General features: G+C 51.6%; 4 protein-coding genes across 4 annotated transcripts; 1 reads left to right on the forward strand and 3 right to left on the reverse strand.

Annotated features, from left to right (window-relative positions):
• Positions 1 to 7,129: 7,129 nt before the first annotated feature.
• N7458_011758 (basic helix-loop-helix domain-containing protein) lies at positions 7,130 to 8,641 on the forward strand (the record flags this gene model as incomplete). The annotated part of the gene is made up of 1 exon (XM_056915140.1): positions 7,130 to 8,641. The coding sequence occupies one exon, from the start codon at positions 7,130 to 7,132 to the stop codon at positions 8,639 to 8,641; it is 1,512 nt and encodes a 503-aa protein (XP_056759894.1).
• A 932-nt stretch (positions 8,642 to 9,573) lies between these two features.
• Positions 9,574 to 11,399, reverse strand: N7458_011759 (fungal specific transcription factor domain-containing protein; the record flags this gene model as incomplete). The annotated part of the gene is made up of 2 exons (XM_056915141.1): positions 9,574 to 10,851; positions 10,911 to 11,399. 2 exons carry the CDS (start codon positions 11,397 to 11,399, stop codon positions 9,574 to 9,576), a joined length of 1,767 nt encoding a protein of 588 aa, XP_056759895.1.
• Positions 11,400 to 12,771: 1,372 nt separating this feature from the next.
• N7458_011760 (putative GPI anchored protein) lies at positions 12,772 to 13,829 on the reverse strand (the record flags this gene model as incomplete). Its single annotated transcript, XM_056915142.1, has 2 exons — positions 12,772 to 13,126; positions 13,342 to 13,829. 2 exons carry the CDS (start codon positions 13,827 to 13,829, stop codon positions 12,772 to 12,774), a joined length of 843 nt encoding a protein of 280 aa, XP_056759896.1.
• Positions 13,830 to 14,816: 987 nt separating this feature from the next.
• Positions 14,817 to 18,017, reverse strand: N7458_011761 (formin-mediated actin nucleation enhancer; the record flags this gene model as incomplete). Its single annotated transcript, XM_056915143.1, has 3 exons — positions 14,817 to 16,406; positions 16,454 to 17,791; positions 17,865 to 18,017. The coding sequence occupies 3 exons, from the start codon at positions 18,015 to 18,017 to the stop codon at positions 14,817 to 14,819; spliced, it is 3,081 nt and encodes a 1,026-aa protein (XP_056759897.1).
• Positions 18,018 to 19,108: the final 1,091 nt, after the last annotated feature.

The following is a 19,108-nucleotide window of genomic DNA, read 5'->3' on the forward strand; positions in this document are numbered from 1 at the left end:
GCGCAGAGGTTGACTCTGCCTAGCGGGGATCGCAGGTACCCAGAGGGAGGGTGCTCGTGCCGAGTGAACACGGTCTGAACGGCCGGGGGCGAACAACCACAAGTCCTCAGCAACGCCGTGATAGGAGCGCCGACGCCGATGTGAATTGCGGATTGGTAGCTGACCGCGTAGCCGAAAGGCGATAATGCGCAGGTCGATCGTAAAACTTTGCTGATGGGCGATCCTCCGGTCACCTCTCTGGTGGGATTCCTGTGCGGTTGCCTTCTCCGATGCCCTAGACTGTATGCCTTTTGGGGCGCCTGGGCTAGTCGGATCTTTCAACGCGAGGTCCCGGGTAGGGCTAGGGCTCTTGGTGCGAGTGATGATCCTCCTCGAGCGGGGTTTTTGAAGAATGGATTTGTTTCCGAGGCGGCAGGGGCGGATCGAGGAGCGTACGACGTCAACTGGGGAACGGAGGCGCTGGAGTCGCTAATCGGATGGACGTTGGAGATCCTTCGATCAAGGAGAGGGTACGGGGGTCGGCGATCACAGCTGAAAGGGCGGATTAAACTGATTGGGCCAGGAAGCGCTGAGCCAGGTATGGTCAAAGGTTGTTGGAGGGGGTGGGGGATGGAAGGCGGATGACGAGAAGGCGGATGACGAGATGGCGTGAAGCTACCGATGCGACCAACCCGGATCGGTCTGTGGGGGAGAAACGACGCTGTCAGATGACGGGACTTGAGTCGGACCGAGCCAGGGCCCGGGCTTTGCACGATTACCTTGCTTTGGTGGGTATAAAGCTAGTGCTGAGGTACTGGTATCTGACTTGCGGAGTTGATGAGAGCGCAGTCCGGAGGTGGTGAAGTTGCGGTTCCAGGGGGTCCAAGCCGACGCGGGTGGGGCACAGACCACTCCGCATTTCCATCCGGTGCATCTATTCCCATCTACTCTAGAGAGATGCTCTGTATACTTCCTTGTTTGACCTTGGAATACTACCCTCATGACCACGATTCTACGGGTCAGCGAAGTACTTCTACCGTAATACTCATCATAAGGACAGTGTATCCTCTTTTCTATTGGCTTCATCACTCGTTAGCGTCCATAGTCCATCCTCAATATTGGCTCGAGTTGCTCACGCAGTATGCCTAGCTGGGACTTCCCGTACCCAGCCTGCTAAGAACTATACCAATCATATTGCACATTATACAATACTACAGTGTACTGTATACAATACCACATAAAATACCTGATAATACGTTATTGCATGCAATATTAGCATCCCACTATCGACTCCAAACCTTCCACACCCTCGCCATGTCGATCCTCTGGCCGGTGCACACCCTGTGGCGATCGGTCGAAGTATCGCGCGTGGATCCTCCACCGATGCGATCAACTACTAACCGTTAGTCTGCAGAAGTCCATCTTATCAATATATTACAAAGTATATTGCCGACTATAATCTCAAATTATCCTGCCTCGCCCCTCTTTTCTGACTCCCCCCTCTTCCCATAGCTCCCCTCGTATCGGAAACACTCCCTGCTCCTGCCTAGCTCATCTATCGAGACGCCGAAAACTAAAGCTTTAGTCGAATGCAATGTTGCATAACGCCCCTCCTGTGGCTACCCGACTGTACGACAGTGACGAATTGTCCGATAGCCGAATAGGGCTTGCCCGCCGCGCCGCGCCGCCCTTGGGTAACATCCTACCCTCTCTCTGTCTTTCACTAGGCTCATTCTTGATTTCTTGCTATTACTGGGGGGTTTTGCTTTTTTTGGTGAAAAGAAGAGGGGGGCATGTTTCCTGGGAATGGGAAAACGGCTATATTCCTCCGTAGTATGTCCGATGCGCATGTGGGCGTTGCACTCGCAGGAGGATGGCGTACCTGCTTACATTTTTAGAGGATAATATTGTGCTAGGGTACCCCGTAATACATCATCCGCTGCATATGCGGGATGACCCGGATGTCCTCGACGTCATCATAGGGCCGTGTGCATTTGATACAGCCGTGTTGAGGATTGCCTGGGTGTGGAGGTTGGAATGAGTGACGATACTGATGTGTGCCTTGTATGGTATATACTATTATAATGCTATACATGCATGTGCCTTCAAGTGGATATCATTTCCACACTCTAACTCTTCTTTCTCATCCACGGTCGAGCACCGAGCACCTCCTTGCATTACCATGGAAGTCCCGGCGATACCCTCCGAACCTTGACGGGACGGGACGTGAGTGATCCACGGCCATCGTGCTAGGAAGTTGCAACTACGGAGATTCTCCTGGTCTATCATGCAAGTTGACGAGTCAGTCGTGAGGTAGATAGACTATCATGACCTACTAAGGTATAACAAGTGCGTTAGTATCTAGGCTAGTGTATAGACCTCCTACTTAGCATTATAGTCTCGGATACCCCGGCTCCTACGGTATACATTGCTGCCAATTATATCATCATTCTCCCCGAGATGGCCCTAGGGTGGCTTAGAGGCATTCCGATGATGCGCATGGTGCATGGAAAACGTTCTCGCTTTCTCCTGTGGCTTAGTCTTTGCAAGGAAGTCAAAGCCAGCCAACCGGTTTTTGTATCGAGCTGGCAACTGCGCAACGAGGAGATGGTGAAAAGGTGTGGTTGACACACGACAGCTATTGGCCGCTCATCTCAGACACATTCCAATCCCCCCCTCCCTCTTCTTTTTCTACCACACCGCCACATTCTCGAGATCCGTCGTGGCCGACAGGCACCTTGGAATACACTATGTATTTGTCAACTTTGGAGTGAAGCCTGACGAAATCGCAGCAGCTGCGCAATCATCTTCATTTGGGATCCGCCTTGATGGCCCAACGTAGCGGGAGACGACAGGATGTCTTTAGTCCGTCGCTGGAGCCTGCAGGTCACGGACCATCTTCTTGTCTCGAGAGGGTCGAGACTAGCGTCAGAAAGGGTGAACTGGGGGAATATAGGCCAACGGGTTTGGCGGGGGTGAAACATCCACCCCCCTCCTTCCTCGTCTTGATCCTCTCCTCCTCATCAAAGCTCAAAGGGCTCCTGCGCCAGGCTGCACCTGCACGGCTGCACGGTCCAAGCTCTCATCGATCGCACCCCCGACCCCGACATGATCGCCACCGCTCTGCACTCTGCACTCTGCACGACATCTCCGAACAGACTCGCGCACTGACAAACCCACAGAATAGTCGTTACCTCATCACTTTTGCTCTCGCACTTTTGCTCTCGCTCTCGTTCTTTGTCCCGATTACCTCAAGGCCCCGATATCCCCGTGGCGTTGATATTCTCCGGTTGAGATATGCCCCGTGCTCCGTATTCTGCGTATTTCGAAATCTATATGGAGTATGCTTCGACTCTTGGCGGAATATCTCCTTGCTATACAACGAGCACAAAGGCATACGGAAGGGTAAGATAAGATACACTACACCGTATCATTTCTTCGGCTCTAAATACTTGGAGATCCCGCCCCCTCTTCTCCTCTAAACATCTTGTTGATCTCTACCAACTCCGGTGCCTTCCCCCACCTTCACTAGCTGCTCATATAAGACTACTATCACTAACATCTCCTACCTCATACTCTCCCGGGCTCTAGCGTCTCTAGTGCCCTTCGGGTACGGGTACATCTTCTGCATGCCTGCGGACGATCACCCCCATCATCTTCATCCACCATTCTCCAATCCACATGGTCTCATTGGCGGATCTCACATCTATCTCTTCTGATGACGGTCAACCGCCCCCCTCTCTCTGGCCCATCACTGATGTTAACCCTGGAACCCCCGGAGACGCTAATGCGCCTCTGTCCTTGCTAAATGGATTGAAATAGGGTTTCATTTCCGCACCAGATGATGGGCTACTGTTAGGTCTTTGCGAGTAAAATGGGTAATGTATACCGCGCAATGGATAAAAAGGGTGTCAGATGGGTAAGATTTGTAAACAAAAACGTAAAAACTTGGTAACCTATCTCGCGCAGTTATTGTCTCTCGTGTCGTGTTTCTCTGGTATGTCTGTAACCCTAAACTTCCACCCCCTCCGGCGCCGGGTTGGTTGGAGGTTAGGAAGGGAACCGGAGCATCTGATACATTCCTTTCGGCCTGTGCTGCCTTGACACTCTACGCCCTGGGTTCTCTTCTGCGTCATGACTCGTGTACAGGTGACAAACGCCCACTGGTATCATGGGATGGCAAGGCCGTTGGACTAAATCCGGCTGTATCACCCTTCCCCCCCCCCCCTCTTTTGCTGTTTGGATCTTTCACGGCCCTGGTCATTTTGGAGTCTTGGGTCCTTTTTCGGGTGGGTTTTGTCGAAATGATCTTTCGGATTATACATACCTGGAGCTGATTATTCTGTTTATCTTTTTTATTGCTATCGTCAGATGGATGACGTTAGACATGTTTCTGACTCTTATCTTCGATTTTCTGTCTTCACGATACTTTTCCTTCTTTCTTACCTTAGAAAGAGCCTTAAGGGTTCACCGGTCTCCTCCCCCTCTAACCTTGACCTTGACATGAGGCAGCACTCTCTACATGTTTACATTTGACTCTACACACTTATACTTCCCCACCCCCTCCAACCCACCAGAAGATCCTAAAATAGACTAAAGAATCCGCAAATCCTACGCCTTATATCCCAAGTTAGTAAAATGACAAAATTATCAAGAGTAAATCACGCTTACCCCAAACCGATTTATCCAGTTCCATACACACCACACACACTCACTCATCCAAGACCTACACACCACCATCTGATCCACGTCGGGGCAGACCAGGAAACAAAAACCTAAAATAAATACACACCTTCTATACACCACCAAATGAAATAATCAGTTAAATCAATAAAATCCAAAATAATTCCAACCCCCCTAATCTCGCAATCTCCCCAAACAAGCGTAGTATGTCCGATGCCGAAGGCCGGCAAGCCTCATCGATTCCCACCGATCGACGGGCTGCATGACCGATGTTGTAATATATCAAATGAGAGGTGCAGGACGCAGGTGAGAGGGTTCTTAAAGTCTGCTTCCCTTCTTCTTCTTTCTTCTTCGTTTTGCATCTGCAAGTGCTTTTTGAAACTTCTCCCCCTCTTGCTGTGTTGGCACGGCATCACTGGCTGCTCCCCCTTTTCGAGAAAACATCCACGAAGAAAAACGTCTGCCTTTTGGGCCTTTGAAGATTTGTCGTGTCTGCCTGACTCGCTCCACGTCACGTCTCTTCATACTTTGTCTCGATCTCTGTGGTCGCGCCTCATGATTCGCATAGCTTGGCTTGTGGATCTTGTAGGGTTTCTTCTACGTTGAGATTGTTTCCCGATCTTATCATACTAGGTATGTGGTTTGTGTCTGTTGTCGTCGCCCTCGTTTTTCTCTTTCCCTTTATTGCCCATCGTTCCTGCATGGATCTTTGCTGCCTGCACGAGCTGGCTGCCACGTGGGGCTCTGCGGTTGTTGACGTGGTGATCTGTCGATGGACGTACTTCTTCTCTCCTTCTCACTGCTGAATATCTGTGTGGTGCTATCTTTGATGATGTTGATGCGTGGCTCTTGAGAACTCGTTATCGATATACTTGGGCTATTTACTTTCAAAGTTGGGATACATTTCTAACACAAACACAGTATTTTGCTACTCTCGGTTTGTTTCGACCAGCAAACACTGCTCAGACCTTCATCCTTCATCTCAGCTTTGGCACCGAAAGGTTGCGCAGATTGGTAAGCTCTATATCTCTATACTTGTGTTATACTTTTGCGTCCCTACATCCGAGCACCACCTCCTTCCCCTGTTTGCCTATCACGAGCTTCAAAACGAGAATCAAAGAGCAAGAGAGACCCAAGACGAGAGAGAGACTACGTGGGCGGGTTCGTATTTTGCATTTCAACCCGAACGGCGGGGCCTCGTCTGCAGGACGACGATTCGGGGGCGCAGACCCGAGGGCCTGGGGAGCTGGGGAGAGGCTGAATGCGCAGGGTCAAGGCGCACCCTCGACGGGCGAAAAGGACCAATTCAGCCGACGAGAAGGGGACACACAGTCTGGTCCGATCAACCTGGCATATTCACAGAGTTGGAAGGGTACAGTTCTTGCACTGGACCATGACTACCATATACCTTCCGACATACCTGAAAAAGTGACCAACTGGTCAACACACGACGATCGCCACCCGCTCACCGCCCGGCCTGTTCTCTCCTCCACCGCTTGTTCCCCCCGCTCTCTCCCTCTCTCCACTCCACTCTTTGGGTCTTCGGGTCTTGCTCTTTACTTCGAGTATCGTTCATTCCCAGCATCGGGTTCTTCCTCGCTGGCGCAGAATTGAACTGTGGCTTTGATTCGAGACGCAGGTCTACTATTGATCTGAATCTCTCTTTCATCCTTTCCAGGCCTGGCTACGGTTCTACTACTGTTGCGACTCGACTCGCTTGTACCCTTGAAAGAGGCCCGCGCTTATCTGTATCCGCCCTTTCTCCCCCTCTCCCTTTCTTTTTCTGACTCGCCACGTTTCCGCATCTCCTGCCCCATCGTTCCCTGGGCCTCTGATTGCTTACAATTTCTGGTCGTCATTCTTCCTAGACTACGCGATCTTATTCTTCCTTTTGATCTCCTGCGCAACCGCCTCAGCGTGGTTGACGATCCGCTCAGCCCCGGACAATTGTCCCCCGAGGCCGTCGACTCATCCCACCGACCCTTGGCCTCAGAACTTTTCCCCTCCGGTCACCAACGTGCGCATATCAACCATAGACATCGGGTCGCTACTGACACACTCGGGAACTCGGAAGGTAAAAATTCCCGCACATTCTCTTTCCAGAATTCAACCCTCCAACCCTCGTGGCTGCCCCCCTCGGCTGCCTCGTTGTATCTGCCTAGACCAGGCGAGCCAGCGCATCTTGACTCGTCAATCTAGTCTTCGCTACCACGCATCTTTTCTCTGATTGATCGTATCTCAAGCTAACATGTTGGCGTTGTTCTCGCAGATATCATCTTATCTCCGCCCCGCCACATACTTGCTTTGGTAATCGCGCATTGACGGCTGCCTGACTTGGGCGGATCACTATTGCTAGAGAGAGAGAGGCTCAGTAATAATTCGGATCGACGACACGTCTTCTCCTTTCCTCGCCAATTTCCACGTTCGTCCCCCATACTACCTACTGGCTCGAGATCTAGCCTGCGCAATGGCAGAAGCAAGTCTTTTCATCAAACACGAATCTAACGATCACAGCAACCCCTTCATGATGTCTCACTCCGGTTACATGGGTAATCACTTTGGGAACCCCAATGACGGGGTCGACCCGTCCGACTTGACGATGCAGCAGAGTGGCTTTATGCCTTTCTCCTACGGCTCGCAGCAGAACATGTCCTCCAGCTTCAACTTCGGCAACTCCGGAATCGACACCGATGAACTATTGGATCTAGAGATTAGCGGACAGAATGGTGTCCAGCGTGACAACAACGTCAACTATCTCCAGGACCAGTCTGGAGGCATCGCCATGAGTCACCAAAGCCAAATGTCACACATGTACTCGAATACCCCAGACAACGCCCCAATGGCCAGCCCTTTCGTCAACAACAGCTTCAACTACGATCAGTTCCGCATGAACCAGCAGAACCACCACCTCCATAATGCGAGCTCTTTCGATCAGAACTATCTTAATGCCAAATCTCGCCCGAACTTGCAGGGCATGGATCGCACTTCATCGGATACACGAAGCCCGATGACCCCGAAGACACCCGCCCTGGGTTCCTTGACCCTGGGTACCCCGGAATCCGGCAGCTTCCCGGGCCAGCCGATCCGAACATCCGGACTTCAGCACCGCCACCAGAAGACCCTCTCCAATCAATGGGACGGAACCCCCGGCAGTGCACACTCCTATGTCGAGTCCCCGATTGGTTCGCCAACCCACCATTCGCAGCAACTTGGCATCTCAGAGATCCTCAAGTCGGGCAAACATGCATCATTGCCCGCCAAGGTTGACACCCATCTCCCTGGTAGCGCCCAGGACCTCGAGTCTCAAGAGGCCAAGCGCCGACGACGTCGCGCCTCACACAACCTAGTGGAGCGACGCCGCCGCGACAACATCAATGAGCGTATCCAGGATCTCTCCCATTTGGTACCACAGCATCGACTGGAAGATGACAAAGTCCGCAAGCAACTCGTCAATAACACCGCTCTTTCTATGGCTGGCGCCGGGAGCAATGCTGCCACATCTCTCCTAGCTGGCGGCAATGGCCGCCGCGCCACACCCGGCAATATCACGATGGGCCTGCCCATCGAAGACAAAGAGAAGGGCCCCAACAAGGGCGACATTCTCAATGGTGCGGTCAGCTGGATGCGCGACTTGATGTGGGCACTGCACGTCAAGTACCAACAAGAAGCCGAGCTCGCCGAGATGATCAGCAGCCTCGGTGGGACGTGGCCATTCGAGCCCACAGAGGAAGAGAAACGCATGCGCAGCGAGATCCTCGATGCCCTCGAGAAGAACGACCCCACCTCCTTCAGCTACACCCGCGGGCCGGGCAGTGGTCTGCGCGTTCCCAAGCACACCAACCTGGCCGGTGACCCCGTTCAAGGTGGTAGCGATGGCTTGACGCCACCCGGTCTGAGCCCCTCGTTCCATAGCGGGGGAGCAGCGCCAATGGCGCGGGCCAGCCGCAGTACTGGAATAGTGCGGGCCATGCGGCTATGAGCTTCAAGGAGGAGGATGAGTATGGCATGGAAATGAGCTAGACGCTTGGTTCTGGCTGTAGGTGTATCGTGTTGTGACCGGTTGGGTTCCGTTTGGCCTGCATTATGGAATGACTTCGATTTGCATACTCGGCGTCTGGAGGAACCGATTGATTACTCGGCGTATCGGGAGTGTGAGGGATGCCGTCTCTTTTCTTTATAGGGATTTCTTATAGTTTTCTTGCATTGGTTGTCATTTGAATCGTCATTTGCTTGGTTTGGACTCTTTTGCCGTGCTTTGTGATTCCGGATCGTGACTGGACCCGCCATACCTGGAGACTTCTCGTCCCCTTTTTTTCCTGTCCTTCCACGACTCGGTTCGATCTTTGTCGTTTACCTGGGTTTCGCACTGATCTCGGCTTGAATATTTTCTGTCCTGTCTTCTGATTATTCATTTTTCTCATATTTTATCGATACCCTGTCTTCCCTTCTTGGTCTTTTCATGTCTTGTCTTTTTTTTCGATTCAATTTGAATTCGTCTTGCCTATCTACACAAGGTCTTAGGCTTTTCACGCTTGCTATTACCGTGCTGTCTGTCTATGCTTGCGGCCCTGGAATCCTCTTTCGAATTGGTGGTCTTCTTGGTCCGGGCTTGACTTTTACTCTCCCTTCGTGTGTGCGCCACATATCTTGGTTTAGGGCTACCCTTGCCTTGTGGTGGGTGTCGGGCCCATGATTCTGAGGCTAGCTGTCTCGTTACACTAATAATACCTTCCCTGCTTTCTCTTGGTGATGTTGCATTCTGTTTGGCAGTTATTTTGGTTGGGTTTTGGTGGGCTGTGTAGATAGGAATCTACTGGCTTTGCCACTTTCTTCATATAATCCGGTGCCTCTTCCCTCAGTAATTGAATATAGAAAACCGTATTCTATTAGCTCAGCTTTATCATTTTCATCTTATTCCAAAGTATAATCCGCAAAATCCACATCCGGCATCTCAAAAGCATCGCCCAAGGAAGATTCACTTTTCAAACTAGAAGCCCTCGCAGATCCATCATGCCCAGGGTCACCAGCCCTCTCCACCTTCCGCGACTTCAGCCCTGATATAATATCCCTATCATACGGCTCCCTAATCTTCAGAATCGTAGAGACCGACGACTCGGAATAACTCACGGTAAGCTTATCCAACGACTCAATATCAACATGTGCCAGGATCTCATCAGGAGAACAAGTAATAACAGACGACCCCTTGGGCGCTCCTAACAACGTCGCCAGAAAGAACGCAGACCCGTACCGCCGGCCTAATTGTTGCAGTGCAAGAATACATTGCGATAAGCGACGAAAACTGGCCGCGCCAACGTGCGGGTCCCCCGAGAACATTTCTTGGATGTGAATAATCCCTGCGCGCAGAATCATAGCCACGCTCGTCGTGGGCAGGTAATAAATCAACTGCTTTTGGTAAAGGTCTTGCAGGAGGACTGTTAGTTCGACCGCGCCGCGGAGAACGGGACCTGCTTCGGGGCCATCGAGAGAAAGTGGTTGACTGGGACTATACTTTTCCGAAAGAAACTCCAGTTGCCGATGTATCGTGGAGTATATCTCCAAGTAAATCATTTTCAACCACGCGCAATGCGAGTGGAAAATCAGGTCTGCGTTGTGCGATGGCAGAAAGGGTTTTGGGCGGAAGCATATATCCTCTGGTAAATCCTGGAGCCAGTCGTCTAGTTCGAGCTTGGATAGCCAGAGGCTTGTTTGTCGGGGTTTTGCTGCGACGGTGGGGATGTGGATTGGTTGGCAGTCCCAGGAGTAGAGATCGTCTTTGACGCAGCGGCACAGTTTGACTTTCTCGACGAAGATGCGCGCGAGGTTTCTTTCGTTGGAGCCGTAGCTGGCTTTTGCGTATTTTTGAGTCGTGGTGTCTAAGTCGTCTAGGGCTAGCAGGGGGACTGGCATGTGGACTTCGTCTTTGATTACGGGTGGCTGTTGGAGACCCAGGGCGATTAAGCGATCTCGCGTGAAGACGCTCCACCAGAGCATGTTTCGGAATTTCTGGTCTGGCTTTGGGGCCGAGGTGTGATCGAGGTGTAGGCCTGTTTTGCAGGCGAGTGAAATACAGACGGAGATCCAGTGGCGGCCGTCTTTGTGTCTGTCTGGATTTTCGTACCAGTATGTCATGAGTAGAAGGCTTTGTATGACGATGAGATTGTCGTCTTCAATGTCAAAGTCGTAGAGTGCCTGTTCTCATTAGTACTCCGCTATAATCCTCTATAATTTCAACTGGAGGGTTTCCTTACCCTTGCACGTTGGAAGAGCGTATCCAACGCATGTCGCCGCGACAGAAAACCAGCAGCATAAAGATATTTCAAATCCACAAAGATCGCGCCCGCAAACATAACAGCCTGAAACAACAACAAACTAATAGATTTTTTATACTTCCGTCCATCCTCAAAAATCGCATCCGAAAAGAGATCCAGATCCAAAAACGGTATATGTGGATGAATATGTCGAATATACGCCTTGAAAATCTCCCCCGCAAACCCCGGATCGGGAATATCCAGAGCACCCTTCAGCACGAGAAAATCCAAATCATCTTTCCCCAGACGCGAGGACGGTTCTTGCAAGTAGGGTGGTAGAATACTATTGTAAGGAGGTAACGCCCACGTCGGCCCTAGCAACCGATGTACTTCGGTTACCATATTATCCAAGGGGAAGGTGGACAGGACCCCGAGTTTTCGGGTCATTCCCCGAGTGGGCCGGCGTGTCAAGGCTAGTCGTTCTTTCATGGTGCCTGGTGCCTTGATTTTTTGTCTCGTGATGGTGAGATGGGGTGTGAGAAATCAATAGTGGAAGGTCGTGAACGGCGTCGGCTATTTGATGGGTGGATGGACCTCGGCGCTTCTCGGCTGGAATGGTTATGCGGGGTGGGAGGCGTTTTTGAGTACATTACAAGATAGCCTGCGCTTCCTCGATTTACAGATGTAGATTTTATCTCGGTTCGGGTTATGGGGGGTCGGTATGTGATTTTAGATGTATGTCTTATTACCCCATTGCAAGGTCTGGTCTCAAGAAGGGAATGCTCCATAGCCTCCTAATACAGTGGTGTTCCATAAGTTTGCAAGACCCGAAAAAGTTCAAACCCATCTCATCAGCTATACTTTGAAAGGCAAGTTGAAACACAGATGCCGGGAATATCTAGAAAGAAGGTTCAAAAGACATTCAAAAAGATCTGTTAGAAACATAAAATCGAGGCATATTTTGACGGCCTTTTTTCTTGGTCCACTTTTGAACTGCCACTGATAGATGTAGGAGTACAAGATCAGTGATCTTTGTTACTACATGAGTCCAAAGATTCGGATTGGTATCATCGGTATGAACTCCATCTTAAGCTAACTTGTTTCAATTTCGAATGCACCCATACTGCGACTACTGTAACTTAGGCCATCGCGCACAGTTAATGTCATCATCCAAGTATTACCCGCATAGCTAGATCATCTATCCTTTAACGGATAAATGTCATGACCTGTCTAGTTCCGTTAAACTTCGAAATTAGATAATTTTAGATCTAGTTGCTATTTTTGAGATGACAGCAGGCGGGGGCTAGGTTTGGTCGGACCTTTGTACGCGGGGAAGCTCTATTTGTATATCCATTGATCTAGACGGACCAACACCAAGCTTGTGTCTACCTGATACTTCCAGATTCATCCATACTTTCGAGACTGCGTTTCAAAACCTCATTAGGCAGACATATATCCAATCTCACAAGGGGATTTCCAGGGACTATCAATCCAGATATCACAACATTTTAACCAAATATCCAGGTAGCAATTGTCGTATCTGATCTAATCATAAAACACATAAATCATTCAACATATCTCATACACATCTCATAAAATCCAAGCCAAGCCAACCAAACTAATACACAAGATCACCCCAACCCGATGAACACCAGCCCCATTACTCGCCGGCTGCTCCTTAGCAACAGTCGTAGCCACCGACCCCGTCGCAGTACAAATACTCGCGCCACAAGCATACCCACTCGGACAACAACCTCCACCCGCCGTATCCGCACAACTAAACCAGCCACCAGGACATTTCCCCGTGCTACGCGAAGAGCCTGATGACCCCGTTGTAACGGGCACGACTATCGTCTTACCATCAGAGGTGAATGTCGTCGAAGACGTCGTCGGGCAGGATGTTGTGTCGCAGTCTCGGTTTGTTTGGCAGCAGCCGCCGTTGTACACGGCTGAGCAGGCGTAGAAGCCCGTTGGGCAGAGGTCGATGCGGGTTGTTGATGAGTGGGTTGTTGTTGTGATGCTGGTTCCGCGGGCTGGTGGGGCGAGACTTTCTGTGCTGGTGCTTTTTGTTGTTGATTTTGAGCTGCTGCTGCTGCTGGAGCTGGAGCTTGATCTGGATGATGTGGAGTGGCTTGTTTGTTGGGAAGTTGTGTGGGTTACTGTTGAGATGGTCACGCTCGAGTCTATCGTCACTGTAACCACGGAGATAAATGCACCTATTCGATGGGATTAGTTGATGATGTATTAACGTGCATGGAGGATTAGACTTACATCCACCTTCAACGCAGTCATAGCCGGGAATACAACATCCACCACCCAGAGCCTGGGAGCAAGTAGTGTACCCGCTCTGACAAGACCCTATCGTGCCAGAGCAAGTCTGACCACTTGGACAGCAACCAACATCACCAGATCCAGTGTCCGTGACAATGACACAAGTATCACCGGTACTGCAGCACCGATCAGACCGGTTGATAGATGTACAAGCGCTCGTGCCCGTGGGGCACTTGAAATCCCGCGACTCCAACAACCCCCCGTCACACCAGACTCCGGCTCAAAAGATGGTTGAAAGGCGTATGATCTAGCCAGAAATTGCGCCGGTGAGACTTCAGTCCCCATGTTTCCGACAGGTCCCTTCTGATGCGTCGCATCCTCGCTGTTGGATGTGTCTCTCGAGGTAGTGTTCACCTCCGCAAGATCCCTTTCCGATAGACCACCCTGCACGGCATCTTCAAAATGCCAATACTCAAGATAGAACTTCTCGCCTTCATCGGTACTCATCTTTCGCACGCCGTAGACGGGTCCATCTGCTAGACGCGCTTCTATCTCGGCATTGCGACGTAGAATGGCGCTGCCCTCATTGTTCAGGGCTCTTGAGATCGAGGCGAGAAATAAGCAAAGTAGGGCTGGAGACACCCGCATGTTTAACTGGAGAGCCTGTCAGATTGCTTATCTTTTCTGAGGCTATACACAGAGAGCAGGATAGAGATCTGGGAGTTAATTAGTTTGACTTGCGTCATTCAATAAAAGCTTCATGGAGATTTTGGGTAGTGTCGTACAAAGAGTGGCTTCCAATTGAATGTCCTGGGTTGGTAGTCGAGTCGGAGATGAGGCAGGCCGATGCGTGGCTTGACGGGCACAACAACAGTAGAATGGTGGGTCTCCAGGTATCGCGATCGCAACTTCTAGGCAAACACGAAGAGTATGTGGATGTTAGTGGGAGTCAGTTTGACCGTGACGATCGTAAATTATGGAAATGGAAAAGAGTGACGACGTGGGAAACGGAGGTGGTTAGGTTAGGTGAGCGTTGGGGTTAAATGCGATGGCTGGGGACGAAGCGCTGAGACAAACGACGCATCCTTGATATTTGATTGAACCCCGCCAGTTTGGACACACGAGATATCACCAAATGGTGTACAGTCTCTCATAATCTAAGAAATATCTAGCTACTCATCCGCCTAAAGAAGAAAATTGTAACACAAGGGTCGAAAAAAGACTAAATCGCTATCAACTGCCTAATGGGCCAACTCAACTCCACGCTACATACGCGAGCAAAGGTCAAAACACAGCGAGAGACAAGATGAAAATAGGTCAGATATGACAGAGCAAGACGCGTTGAAATTCGAAACAAGCCACCGCAGCGATCGTGGCAGGGTATCGTCAATAAGTGACATAAGTATGGAATGCAAGTTGCAGGTGCGATAACAACAGATGAATGGTATAGGAAAGCAAGACATTGGTATAGGGAGACACATGCGTAAGTAAACAAAATCAAAAACAGTGGAACATCCGTAAAGAAATCGCAGGTGAGCAGCAATAATAGTCGATACTTCATGATGAGGTTGTGAAGAAGTAGCGCCTCGAGGGAGCGATGCTCAGATAAGACCGCGACTGGCTGGATCAGTTGATTTAGTTGGCTTGGTCCCACGTGGCATCCTTCTTCTCGGCATCTTCTGTCGGCGAGGCCTCATCTTTAGGAGCTTCTCCTTCGTTGGGAATAGTAACAGCTTCATTATCCGGTGCCGCTGGAGAGTCACCAGCTCCGTCTCCTTCGGACTTCTCTTCGCCAGCAGTGGCAGCGGCAGCTTCCGCTTCGGCCTTTTCCATCTCCGCATTGCGAGCCTGCTGTCTCTCCCAAACCTCCTTGCGGATACGATCATCCTTGGCGTTGCGCAGACGCTCCGCCTCTTCCACACCACCGCTCTTCTTCAACTTCCCGTCTTGGACGAAGGAGCCGAGTTCCTTCTGGAAAAGGCCGATTCGCCGAGTCTCCAGCTCCTTCTTGCGATTCTTCTCAGCTCGCTCGATGGCTTCAAGACGGCTTTCATGATTGGGTTGCAGTGCGCGGACTTCACCGAGGACACTGTCCTTGGCTTTCATAGGGTCAATGGTTGGATCGATACCGAGGGTGCGGGAGGTAGCGCGCAGAGTGGCCCCTGGATTCGCAGCCTTCTCCAAAGCTTGCTCTTTGGTGGCTTGCTCGACCAGTGCGAAAGTCTGAGCAGCTTTCTCAAGATCATCCTGCAGATCGGCTGCGAGATCCTCTTGCATGGTGAGCTGGTCTCGCTCTTCACAGACCTGCTGGAGCTCCTTCTCCCAGATCTTAGTCCAGATGGGCTTCTCGCGGCCCAGGAAGTCCTGCATCTTCTTGATCTCTTTCATGGCGGTGCTGATATCGCGGTTGACGCCTTCCAGTTGGCGTGGCAGGGGCCGGACACCACGTTGGACTACGTCCTTGCGAAGATCCTCAACCAGATCCTGCAAATCATCGACGCGGGAGACAAGTCGCTCAGACTCGTTGGCGAGCTCCTTCTTGCCCTTGTTAACGCGCGCACGACCGGCATCACCTTCATAGGTGGCATTAGCAGCGTTCTCAGCGGCAGACTTGATGTCGGTTGCCTTGGCTCGGACGGCGGTCATCGAGCTAGTGACATCCGATGTAAAGTTGGAATATGTCTGCCGTAGCACGGCAAGGTCCCGGCGCAAGCTCTGAAGCTCGGCGAGTTGTGTACGACTTCCGGCGATCGCGGTCTTTGGAGTGCCACTAGCGCTGGCAGAGCCTGCGATGGATGCAGGTGGAGAAGCAGCCAAACGAGCCATCTCCTTGGCAGCCTCAAGTTGACGGTCTGAGACCCGTTGGATGGCCGTTCCTTGACCTACGAGTGCTTCCTTGACACCTTCCACCAGACTGCGCACACCGCCAAAGCTATCGTCAAAATGCTTTTTGACCTCGTCCAAGCTATCGACGTTCAGAACGAGGACTGAACGGTCCTTAACATCATTCAAGTCCTCCAATTCGTGGCGGATCCCCGAGATGGGATCTTGAATATAAATTTCAGGCAGATCGACACCGTTGTTGTGGGTGTTCCAGGCGAATTTCTCGATGAAAGCAAGTTGCAGCCGTCCAATAGTTAGGTCTGCCGTACCCTCGGGCAACACATACTTCTTGATCTTGCTCTTGTACTGCAAGAAGAGGGTCAACTCCTTACCGGGGGATGGCTGATCCACGGGGAAGTGAGCGATGGAAGGGGGGTGGAAATATTGACGGAGCCAAAGCGATCCCCTCTTGGTGTTCCTGGGCCCGGCACGGGAACTTGCGCTGTACTTTTCTCGGGATCAAAGGCATCGCCTAGGGACGGGCGTTTGGGCGGTTGCGGGAAGACGGGTGTTGGTTCAATAGTAGTAGCTGGGGCGTCCGGCAGCTCCTTCTCAATGGGAGAAGGTTGATCGGTCAAGGGCGCTGTTGGTTTGACGCTCTCTGATCCCACCGCCGGGGCCTCGGTTTGGGCGCTTTGTTCCTCTTCCACCGCCCGAGGAATATTTGCAGCTGCTTGCGCCGGGCCGCTTTTTGCGGTTTCCTGGGGACGGTTCGAGGAGCGTTGCCTTGTATGGGTATACGAGCCTCGCAGGCGAACAGCGTTGAGAGACTCACGAACATCTCGTCCCCTATTGGGGATAGGAGAGTTCTGAGTAGGGAGAACAGGGACTCCGTTGGTCGAGGTACCTAGGTGTTTCTGGATCTGATAAGCGGAGAATCGGCGCGACGCTCGTCGTTCCAGCTCGCCGCTCCGCTGCAGGGCGCCTAAGGCATCCTCTTCCTTCGGAGGTGGCGGTGGAGCTGGGAATGCCGTTGGGGTTGTCGAGGCCGAAGGGGCGGGCGGTCGTGGAGTCGGTTCATCTTCTGGCGGGGACGGCTGAGTGAGTATCTGCTGGGTTTCCCGCCTGGACGCTTCGCGCTCCGAGTAACTCGTGCCCCTTGGCTCGCCATGCGTGGGGGAGGTGCGCGAACCCGCTGGCGTATCCTCGAGTGATCCATTACTCCCATATCGACGAGCCGATCGCCTCGGCGAAGTCACCGTGTTCTGGGGCATCGTTGAAGCAGCCGCTTCGTCGTATAACTGTCCAATATTCGATGGGCCGCTGGCCAAGCTTCCGGCGCTCGCCTGACGACCCGGTATGCCAGGCCGGGCATCCTCTCGCTGCTGTCGGGACCTTAGGCGAGCCTGTTTCTTCTTGAGACCATGTAGGAGGTTGATAATAATGTCGCGAATTTGAGGGAGGTATCGGTCGAGGCTCTGTGACGATGCATCTTGACTCAGGGTGTCCTCGAGGATACTGCGCAGGACATCGGGCACCGGTCCGAGGTCGGCGGTTTCAACACCGATGGCATTAAAGGCACGGCATGCCAGGTTAAACTCATACCCTAGGCGGACATAGACATCGGATACATCGGTCTCGGAGGCCTGTTTTCGGGACCACTGGGTCAAGGTTTCGAGAAGTTGTTTCGTCGCGACCAGGAGGTGCGTGACGCTCTTTTCGATCTGGGATATTTGCTTATCGGGCTGTGGAGAGGACACCGCATTAGCGTCCGGATCTTTGGTGGCCTGCGTGACACATGGGTCGCGAAAAGTGTTTTTGGGACGGAGCGAATCCATAATTCACTGATAAACGACTTACCACACTCTTAGCGGATTGGGAGCGCCCCGAGGCGGCGGAGGAACTGCGACCGGAGGCAGAGGCCATCGTAGATTTGGCGACAGTCGAAGAGTGTCCAGGAGAAAGAGCCGGGTCTCCGAAGGGGGGAAGAGGTCGAGCAGTTGGGGACTGCATAAGTAGTGTGGATAAGCGAAGGTGATATGGGGGGGGGGGAAAGAGTTGGGTGCCAAGCAAACAGATGACGCCCAGCCTCCCCAGGCGCGTTAAGTAGGGAGTAGTTTAGCGTGTGGTAGGGTAGCGAACCACCTTTTGAGAGGTGTATAGTAATGACCATTAATACAGGGCCTGGTAGAGAGGGACTCGCTGCAAAATAGCAGGAGACGGACCAAAGGCCAGGGATCTGCAGTAATGTTAATACAGTATTGTCACTTTGCAGCCTCAGGCCTTAAAAAGTTGCAGCCTTGCAGCCTAAAGGACTATGGAACGGTACTACTGTAGCTACTCCTAACTGAAGCAAGCACGGGACCAGCGCTATTTGATGTGTGCCACTCTTCAGCTCAATTTAATGCCCCTTCATCTCTAGCGCCTCTGCGACCCTCTATTTGCCCACCCAATCTCGGCTGTACCCGCCTCCACTTTTATCTTGTGATCGACGTAATATATCTCGGTTCTACTGTATATCCTGATAGCTAAGTACGGTGCACAAGTGCAGTCCACCCATAGTATACCTAGCTTGTTTAGCTTGTTTCCCCTAGCCATCCTTGTCCTGTCGCAGTGCCCTAATACGAACTCGGGGTATCCTGGATCAACTCAAGCTTCGACCTGGCGGCGTTGGGCGTCACCGTCACTAGTCCCACAAGCTTTTGTTGCAAAGCCTCGCTAGACCGACTCAGTACGGTCAATGCCCTGTTGATGCTCACCTTTATAGCCTATTGGTGTTGTCTCAGGAACCGTGTCCTTTGATTTTCTTTTTCTCTGATAGGTGCTTCCTCCAGATTTGATACATAATACGCTTGACAAAGTCTCTGTATTGTAGGGTTCTGGATCTATCTGTGTTCGGATGATGAATGCCCCACTGATCATCATTCTTTGTCGTCTCTATGATATTAGTGACTCCATTCAAGATATAGTTATAATAGTATATTATCGCCCACGCTTACAGAGAGTCACGGTAACCATAGATTGGTGGGCGCAGTCGTATCGATGCTACATTTACAACCCGGCTAGGGGACAAGGTTGGAGGCCCAAGAACCCAAGGTATTTTA

Source organism: Penicillium daleae (genome assembly GCF_028827525.1).
Source record: "Penicillium daleae strain IBT 16125 chromosome Unknown utg000009l_segment0_segment0, whole genome shotgun sequence".
Lineage (NCBI taxonomy): Eukaryota > Fungi > Ascomycota > Eurotiomycetes > Eurotiales > Aspergillaceae > Penicillium > Penicillium daleae.